The sequence below is a fragment of the Lissotriton vulgaris genome, chromosome 2_1, assembly GCF_964263255.1.
Source record: "Lissotriton vulgaris chromosome 2_1, aLisVul1.2, whole genome shotgun sequence".
Lineage (NCBI taxonomy): Eukaryota > Metazoa > Chordata > Amphibia > Caudata > Salamandridae > Lissotriton > Lissotriton vulgaris.
This window is the reverse complement of record NC_141687.1, coordinates 207,873,174-207,883,479: the sequence shown is the minus strand read 5'-3', so window position 1 is coordinate 207,883,479 and position 10,306 is coordinate 207,873,174. Positions and strand designations below refer to the sequence as shown.

The following is a 10,306-nucleotide window of genomic DNA, read 5'->3' as shown; positions in this document are numbered from 1 at the left end:
AATGCAGGTGTAAGTAATAAATCCTTCTGGCTGCCAGTTAGTACATAAAGATTGGCAATACGAATTCCTTTAATCCAGTAGCTCCTTAATCTAGTTTTCAGTGTTTTATGATCGTGATATTTGTAATAGTTTTTAAACTTTTTTATTTTGTGAAAAAAAACCACAAATATCACAGGTTAGTACAAAATCCTATCACTGAAATCTGCAGTGCCATGTAAAGGGTTTGCACTTTCAGCCTATCCAATCAGCCATCTGTGTGCCAGATGCTTTTCTCTTATTCAGCTGAAGAGGTCATGGTTAAATGAAGTACTAGAATTACTAGCCCTTTAAGTGGTATCTTTGACTGCAATGTCATCACTTTTAAAGGCAACTGTGACACTTGTGGGTTTGTGGTCAATGTTAAGAATGGTCCTTTTCATAAGTGTGCACGTTTTCCTATAAATACACAAGCAACATCTGAAAGTGATAATTCATTTTTATTTCAGTTTGAACATTTCATATACATCCACACATCAGAAAATCATACAAAACAGACCACGAGAAACACCTTCTAAAAAGTTGGCATTTGGAAATAAATATTATGTGCTGGATACAAACTTTAGTTCAAAGGTTGCCACTTTTACTGTGGGTACTGCTTGGTTTTTCCCTATGATATGTAAACAGTTTCCAGAAGCTGCAGGCTCCCGAAAGACTCGATAACTGTACACTTGGGACTAACATTGGGTTGAGACGCAGAGCGGGTCGGCTATGGAAGGGGTGTAAAGACCATCAGTTGAAGGCTGAATCTGGCTTTGAATTTTTGTGAGTTTTTATTTATTTGCAGCAGGGGCAGTTCAAGATTAAACTTTGTGCAAAAGTAAGAAGGTTGGCCATAAGGACTTATGTTGCTGGTTCCTTAAAGCGTTCCGATACTCTTTTAATGGTTGAAGGGTCTTTAGAAATGCTAATAAAATGAGGCGTGGAGGAGGGCAGTTGGGATGAGGGGAGCTAGTGAATGGCATGTATATATACATAAGTAACATACGATTCTTCGTGAGTTATGGTGATGTCTTATTTCAATATCAGGGGACCTCTGTAATGCATCAAGTCTTTTGAGTGATGTTTCCCTGGCAAAGAGTTTGATCTGGGGGCATCTTTTAAGAGCTGGGGAGGCTTCTTTGTAACTACACTCTGTTGCAGGAGGTACACTCTTTGCAGTCGGAGGTACACTCACAGCCAGTTTGAGGGGCAGATGGCAGGCCGATAATGTTGCCAACATGTTCATGAAAGAGTAATGCCACTCGTTTTGGCTGCAGAAAGCTTGCTTCAGAGTTTAGGATGGCTGTTGTTCCCTCTGCAGCTTCAGCAACAGAGGGGTTTTAGCTCAGCGGTTCGTAACCTGGGGTCCGCAACGCCTACTCAGGGGTATGCAGCTGCTTAAAAAATTAACAATATTGAAGATTAATGTTTATATAAATCAAGAAGCAAAATGTAAAAATTAACATTTTATAACGTCATGTAAATGTGAAGCAATTTGAAAATGGAGGCTAAAAACTGTTATCCTTATATTGACGTGTGGGAGCAGTGCAAGTGCATCAAAATGAATATAGGAACTGAACATATTTGTGAGCAAAATTAAATATTTAATCATTTGTTTGATAAATGTTTCTTTCCATATTTTTGGGGTATGTTTTTGCGGTTTAAATCAATGAGATTGCTCAGGCTGGGGTCATCCGGATTCCAGTAATGATTCAGTGGGGGTCCACGGATTCCAATAATGATTAACCTGGGGTCCACAGAAGTGGAAATGTTTAGAACCCTTGTCCTAGCAAATTTAGGTTACCATATTTGTGGGGGATGATAAGATCTGATCTGCAGTAAAATGAGAAACTGTCCTGGAATAACAGCAGTTTTTTTTAGTTGTTTAGTGTGCCTCTGAAATGATTGTGGATAATTCACATATGTACTTTTGAGGTTCAGGGCGTGCAAAGGTACTTGCTGAATAAACCAGAGAAAAGCCCTGGCTACTTCTTAGAGTTCTGCTCCCCCATGTAGCCGCCTGTGTTCTAGGCTCCCATTTGGGACTGGAGCTGCATGGAGATGTCTAATGGCTCAGATGTCCACGTCCTGAGTAGCCACATTGCCTCAATGCGAGGAAATTACTAAATGTCCATGTGCTGGACTCTTATTCCGCTACAATTTCTGAGTGCATGGAAACAGAATAAATGATACATTTAAGCACTATATGTGAAATAACAGGACTCGCGCAAGAAAACCTCTTTCAACTGAGGGGTTGGGGTGGGGGTCCTGCCTGCCGGGAGACCCTAACTGAAGGGAAAGAGTACTTTGCCTTCACGAGGTAACCACTCATTATTTGGACCAAAATAATTAACCAGTCTTTATTTGCTGAAGGTGAATTTGATGCTTCCAAGTCACAAACTATGTGACTGCAGTACAGACTGCACAGAGAAGGCCAGGGAGGAAGTGTCAGCATAAGCATACCAAGGGCGGTCACTCTGCTCCAGGCCTCTTGACTCTGATATCCAAGATGTGCAGTTCTGTGGCACGCGTGTGAAGGAGCGGAGAGCTACCACTGTGGAAGAACCTAGGTGGGTAGGTGAGAGGTAAGGTGGGTGACATGGCAGCACTTTGGACATGACATGACTAGGAACGGTCTAGCTGGGACCTTTTGACCCCTTGATTCATCCAGAGTCATGGTTAAATACAATGCATGGTCAATGACATTAAACAAATACAGTGAGGAAGAACATGTATCCAACCACGTGCATGACAAATACTGATGCTTCCTCATTGATGACTAATTCAGGAGCCAGTTCAGTGTGACACATGCCGAATAGGCCCAGAAACTGATTTTGTTTGGATAGCAGTTGTGTTGGTTTCTAGTTAGGTGCATAGATTTGAATTCATTTATGGTGTTGCAGTATGCAAGTCTCCTCCCTCACCGAGGGGTCATGGTCAGAAAGTGCCTGTCTTTCACAGTTTCTTTGGTGCACGTAAAAAGCAGATTGTCGTCAGAGTCCAACAAGCCCTACAGGGTCCTGGGAATGGTGCTAGATGAATCCATCCTTTGTACGCTTAGGAGACGGGCTTAATAAGCCCGTAATCCATGCATTTGATCAAGGCTTCGCGTGCTACGTTGATGATGTGCTGCTTCTTGGGGTTGTCCTCCTGCTTGCCTATGACTGTCAGGATCTCCAGCATCTCACATTCCACCAGCTTCTTGGCCAGCTCCTTGTCCGCGTTGATCAGGTTGTAGGCGATCACCACGCCGCGGTGCTGCACCTGCAGATCTTCACTCAGGCACAGCCGTTGCATGATTTCCACCCATTGGTTTGTCTGTAAGGGACAGACAGGAATTAAACAGTCATAATAAGACAATGCTACATTGATCAAGTTCTAGACCAGGACTTTGAATTCATTAAAAATAACAATCACCACCATGGTAGCATTGCCTTTATGAAATAATACGGCTTGCAGGTAATGCCATTCAAGTGCCCAACATGGCCATCAGCATAACAGCTGCAATACGTTGCATTTATTTAATAAACAGTTTCTCACTAGGGATCATATCCCACTTTATACCAGGGGCTGTACGCAATCATTGGCACTGACTGTTTCTTAAAGAAAAGAATAGTGAGCACTGCAAATAGTCACCAACATCAATTCCTTCCTATGTTGAGTGTTAGATTACAATAAAAAGTATGCATGTGCCTTTATTACATCCGTTTAATTGCATTTATTTTTACTTTCAGGTGTTCTCTAGGTGTACAAGGCTGGCTAATAATGTTAATCTAACAGTAATGGGTTAGATGGTCCTGTCTATTGGAGCTCACTCAACCAGGATACAGGCAATGGATGTGACCAAACAGGGTACCACCTGGTGACAACACTGAATCTGCAGAAGGAGGAACAGAAGCCCCACTCTGCACTTTTGAGGCAGCACAACATCCCACAGGGAGACATACCGCTGTACGCCTGTATTCCAGACTAGAGAACAGTGTCCCCACTATGCAAACACATTTAGAAAAGGGTGCTGGATAGGTACACCTGGTGATAACAGTGCCACCAGGCAACTTTCCACTCAATGACTTTAGAGGGAAGACATGATGATGTTAATCATGACACCTTCTCTAAGTTACAGTGAGACCAAATCACATTTTATACCATGTGACGGTACCAATAGTGCACACGCTTGGGAGTTTAGCCAGTCTTTTAAAAAGTATTGTGTTGATTTCTTGGAATAACAAATTCACAGAGTGCCAAATCTTGGAAACCATTTATGTAAACTGTTAAATTGATTTTTAAGACTGATGCCATTCACTAGAACCCAGAAACTAATTCATAGCAGGTTGTGAGGAAGACCCGGACGCACATTTGGAAATGCTTGCATTGGACGCCGCGGACCTGTTTCCTCCTTACCTTTCCCCGTCTTCTCTCATGTTTATGCAGAGCTGGTCCGGGGATCACTGGCCCTTTAAGGCGCCAGGCTTCTCAGAGGAGACGTGGGTGTCACGTGGGGCGGAGTCCTTGAAATGGGACGGCCCAGAGGAGATTCGTCGTTCACCAGGACCAACGGCTACGGAACGCCACGGGAGAACGCTGGCTCGGACCTATTCGGTCTTCCCGGAGGACAGCGCTGAAGACCTGCCATCAGAAGGTGCCGGTGCCAAGACGAAGGAAAAGAACCGCGGAGACGAGGAAACCGAAGCTGGAACAGACGGGCAGCCAGACCCTACCTGGCAACGCGACAACTCGAGCCACGGCCCTGGAGGGACGTGGCTCCACAAGGTACGGGGCCGTATTACATCAGCTTGGGGCCGCGCATTGGAGGGTGTTAAGGGTGGGGAAGCTACCGAATAACAGGGCCAGTTACGGGCTAGGACTGCACGGCACGTTTGTTCACTGGTGGTGGTTAAGGTGAAAGCTTCCCTCACTTTCCCTGCTTCCGCGTCTACATATGCTCCAGAATAGTCCCCTTACCGGTTCTTTTTGTTTCTTCTTTTCTTCTGGGTAATGCTGACCCACGGCCAAGACAAATCCTGACTGAAGAGGCCAAAGCAACTACAGAAACCAGAAGCCTTTGCACCGGAAGAGTGCTGCGTTCTTTGTTTCAAAAGACTGTACTTTAAAGAGACTGCTAACTTGCTTTCACCCCTTGTTAAAAAAATAAACCACACTAAACTTGAGGTTTCCGAGTCCTGGTCTGCTTCTGCATTACCCCACACGTGGTGTCAGAAGTGGGATTTTAGGCGCCTACAAAATGGAAAACCTCATCCAACAGTTAATTCGGGGACAGGAAAAATTAGAATGGGCAGTCGAAAAGCAAATGTCCTCTGCCAACGCAGACCGGGAACTGATAAAAGATGGACTGGCAAATCAGGCTGACCAATTATTAAAAGTGGCTGATGACCGGAGAGAACTAACTACACAGTTACAAATACGAGCAGGTACTGGTCCTAACATTTCCCTCCAGAAGTACACCGCTGGAGAGGACCCGGATGCTTTCCTTCTCAATTTTGAAAGGGCGGCCCGAGCCTCTGGGTGGCCCGAAGCTAAGTGGCCTTTTTTCCTTGCTCCCCTCCTAACTGGGGAAGCCCAGGCTGCTTACCAAGTAGCTAACCCTAACGGCAACGCTTCTTATAAGGACATTAAAGACCTTATCCTAGACCACATGGGTATGGATGCCGAGGCATATAGGGTAAAATTCAGAAAGGAGAGAGGTACTGCATCTGACAATCCAAAAACCTTGTATTTTAAGTTGAAGGGAGCTGCAGATAAGTGGTTACAGCCCCATAAACATTCCAAGGATGAGATCATGGCGATGATTTATTTGGAGCAGTATTTAGAAGCTCTCCCGTATCCTATACAAAGATGGCTTAAACAACACCATCATCTTAGTCCAGAACAAGCAGTAGAGATGGCCACAACATTTTACAGAGCCCAACCTAGAGCACTACCTTGGGACACAGAGAAAAATCCCAAAACCATAACTCCCCAAGGTAGGCCTGAGAAGAAACCACTGAAGCCAACTCTGGAACCTGTGCGGCCTAAACCGTTTAAGTTAGATCCTCCTCCATTACGTAACCCCCAATGCTTTGAGTGTGGAGAATGGGGTCACATTGCTAGGAACTGTCCCAGGAAGAAACCCCAGGAAGAACCTATGGACATTGGATGCATACCCCGTTCCATTTTGTATTCATCAGAACTGGGTCCTAGCTTTCACGTAAGTGTACAAGTGGAAGGGACGTCCGTAAAAGCTCTCCTTGACTCTGGGTGTAAACAATCCGTTATCTTAGAGTCATTGCTTCCTCCGTCCAAGGGAATAGTAAGGGGAACAGTACCAATCAGGTGCGTTCATGGGGATGTAAGGGCATATCCTTTGATAGAAATTCCAGTACTCCTTCCTACAGGGCAAACCTTGAATATTAGGCTTGGGGTTGTCCCTACCCTTCCAGAGCAAATGATAATAGGGCAGGATAACCCATCCTTCCTGTTCCTCTTACAGGAAAAATTACAAAGGCACCCATGGCCACAACGTTCCAACCTCCTTACTCAAGCTCCTTGGCTTCTAGACACAAGTTTTAGGTATGCCCAAAAAAACGACCCAACCCTTCGAGCAGCTTGGGAACAGGCAGGCCAATCCTCTTCCTCCTACCCTTCTTTTGTACTACAGAATGAGTTATTATATAGGGTAGCGAAACAGGGAGATACTCCTCAGCTGTTAGTTCCTCAAGCCTTTAGGGAACAGGTTCTTTTTTTTGCACACTCTCATCTCTTGGCAGGACATCGAGGAGCACAAAAGACCACACAAATGTTGTTACAACATTTTTACTGGCCAGGAATTTTCACCCATGTTACAAAGTTCTGTCAGGAGTGTGAGGTCTGTCAGAAAAAGAATCCATATACACCACCAGCAGTTCCTTTGCAACCTCTACCAGTTATAGGCAACCCTTTTGAAAGGGTTGGAATGGACCTTATTGGACCCCTTCCACGCACAAAAAAAGGACATGTATATGCTCTAGTGGTAGTGGACTATGCAACCAGATATCCGGAAGCTTTTCCGTTAAGAACCCCTACCACCCAGAACATTTCAGACAAACTAGTGGAGTTGTTTTCTCGCGTAGGGTTCCCTAGGGAAATCCTCACGGATCAAGGGACCCCTTTTGTTTCGAAGTTAATGAAACAAGTGTGTAAAACACTAGACATCTCCCACATCAAACATCCGTATACCACCCCCAAACTGATGGTTTGTGTGAACGCTACAACGCCACTTTAAAGCTAACACTAAAAAAACTCTTATGTGTAGAGGGGAAAGAGTGAGACATGCTCCTTCCTCTGGCTTTGTACGTGATACGGAGTCAAGTACAATCAAGTTTAGGATGTTCTCCTTCCCAACTGTTGTATGGAAGAGAACCCAGAAGTCTCTTAGAAATAACAAAAGAGGTATGGGAACAAGAGAAGGAAGAAGAAACGAAGTCATTCCTTGATTATACCAGGGGACTACGTTCCAAATTACACAAACTTAGAGAGTTTGCGGACTCTAATCTGGAAAAAGCTCAAACTAAACAGCAGATTCTCTACAATAAAGGGAAGAAGTGGAGACAGTTGTCTGTGGGAGACTGGGTCTTGGTTATGCTACCCTCTGCCATAGGGAAAACTAGAGCCGGTTGGCAAGGACCCTATAAAGTGACAGAAAAGGTCGGACTTACCTCCTATAAGATACAAATCACTCCTAAAAAGTCCCAACTGTATCATATAAATCTTCTTAAGAAATGGCTAGGTCCCCCCCCTCAAGACGTACAACACGTCGCTGATCTCTCTTCGTCCACTTCTACACTCAATCAGTTGGTCATTAATCCAGAACTAACAAAAGACCAGGAGAATACCCTGAAGAAGACCTTAACCCCTTTTGCACAGATCTTCTCTGATTTACCAGGGAGAACCTCCTTAGCGGAACATTCCATCACCACTCATCCAGGAAAACTCGTAAAACAAAAACCGTATAGAATACCAGCTGCTAGAAGGATGGCGATTGAGAAAGAAGTAGAAAACATGCTAGAGTTGGGTGTTATCAAACCATCGACTAGCAACTGGTCTTCCCCTATTGTATTAGTGCCAAAACCGGACGGGTCTGTCCGCTTTTGCATTGATTTTCGCGCTGTAAATGCCATCTCCAAATGTGATTCCTATCCTATTCCTAGGGTGGACGAACTGATAGAGAAGCTAGGAGAAGCCCAGTTCATTACCACACTTGACCTTACTAAAGGTTATTGGCAGGTGCCGCTTAAAGAGGAAGACCAAGAAAAGACTGCCTTTGCCACTCCCAATGGCCTTTACGAGTTTACGGTCCTCCCCTTTGGGCTACATGGAGCGCCTGCTACGTTCCAACGCTTAATGAATCAGGTATTGCAAAACCATCAGCAATATTCCTCGGCTTACCTAGATGACATTGTTATCTTTAGTCCTGATTGGGAAACTCATCTCCACCACTGTTCCCAAGTGTTTTCCGCTCTGCAGGCCGCTGGCTTACATGTAAACGCTAAGAAATCTAAAGCCGGGTTTAGGAAGGTGAAATACCTAGGCTATCTATTGGGAAACGGAGTCATTGAGCCGCAATCAGAGAAGGTGAAAGCTATAGTAGAGGCCCCTTTTCCGTCTACAAAAAAAGAAGTCAGGGCGTTTCTGGGGCTCCTCGGATATTACAGGCGATTCATCCCCCAATATTCTGAGTTAGCAGCACCTTTAACCGACTTGTTGCAAAAACATGTTAAAAATAAGGACCTTCAACAACCCACACCTGCTGCTAGGAAAGCCTTTCAGGACTTGAAGAAGGCCATGACTTCTGCTCCTGTTCTCCGCTCTCCTGATTTTTCCAAGCCCTTCCTTCTCCACACAGATGCCTCCGAACATGGCCTAGGTGCCGTGTTATCCCAAGCTGCTCCCGATGGTGTTGAACATCCTGTTATTTTCATCAGCCGGAAACTTTTTCCTAGGGAGCAAAGATATCCTATAATCGAGAAGGAGTGCCGCGCTATTAAATGGGCCATTGAGAAACTCCGGTATTACCTGGAGGGTGCCCATTTTCTGCTTTTCACGGACCATGCCCCTTTGCAGTGGATGAGTCGAAATAAGGGTAACAATCCGCGCATCCTCAGGTGGTTCCTCTCGTTGCAGCCCTTCTCCTTTGAGGTTATCCATCGTAAAGGTTCTGAGAATGCTAACGCTGACTTCCTGTCCCGATTTCCATTGTTCCCCGATCGTGAACAATCTGGGGTAGGGGTGTGTGAGGAAGACCCGGACGCACATTTGGAAATGCTTGCATTGGACGCCGCGGACCTGTTTCCTCCTTACCTTTCCCCGTCTTCTCTCATGTTTATGCAGAGCTGGTCCGGGGATCACTGGCCCTTTAAGGCGCCAGGCTTCTCAGAGGAGACGTGGGTGTCACGTGGGGCGGAGTCCTTGAAATGGGACGGCCCAGAGGAGATTCGTCGTTCACCAGGACCAACGGCTACGGAACGCCACGGGAGAACGCTGGCTCGGACCTATTCGGTCTTCCCGGAGGACAGCGCTGAAGACCTGCCATCAGAAGGTGCCGGTGCCAAGACGAAGGAAAAGAACCGCGGAGACGAGGAAACCGAAGCTGGAACAGACGGGCAGCCAGACCCTACCTGGCAACGCGACAACTCGAGCCACGGCCCTGGAGGGACGTGGCTCCACAAGGTACGGGGCCGTATTACATCAGCTTGGGGCCGCGCATTGGAGGGTGTTAAGGGTGGGGAAGCTACCGAATAACAGGGCCAGTTACGGGCTAGGACTGCACGGCACGTTTGTTCACTGGTGGTGGTTAAGGTGAAAGCTTCCCTCACTTTCCCTGCTTCCGCGTCTACATATGCTCCAGAATAGTCCCCTTACCGGTTCTTTTTGTTTCTTCTTTTCTTCTGGGTAATGCTGACCCACGGCCAAGACAAATCCTGACTGAAGAGGCCAAAGCAACTACAGAAACCAGAAGCCTTTGCACCGGAAGAGTGCTGCGTTCTTTGTTTCAAAAGACTGTACTTTAAAGAGACTGCTAACTTGCTTTCACCCCTTGTTAAAAAAATAAACCACACTAAACTTGAGGTTTCCGAGTCCTGGTCTGCTTCTGCATTACCCCACACAGGTTTGTTTTCAAAAATTGTCTTTATATGCTTTCTTTAAAGTGTAAATCACAATATTATTGAAAATGGCTGCCCTGGGTTGATTTATGTTGAATGTATGAATAGATCCTTTATCCTTCACCATGCACCCCTTCCCACTTGTAGTGACA

The 10,306-nt window shown here is 45.6% G+C and overlaps 1 protein-coding gene across 1 annotated transcript in view; it reads right to left on the bottom strand.

Annotated features, from left to right (window-relative positions):
* Positions 1 to 457: 457 nt before the first annotated feature.
* The window catches only part of LOC147729842 (protein unc-45 homolog B-like), a 113,856-nt gene continuing 104,007 nt past the window's right edge, over positions 458 to 10,306 (bottom strand). The window contains exon 15 of the mRNA XM_086954039.1: positions 458 to 3,336. Within this exon, the coding sequence (XP_086810165.1) occupies positions 3,076 to 3,336 (261 nt within the window). The 3' untranslated portion in view covers positions 458 to 3,075. The remainder of the gene's footprint in view (positions 3,337 to 10,306) is intronic.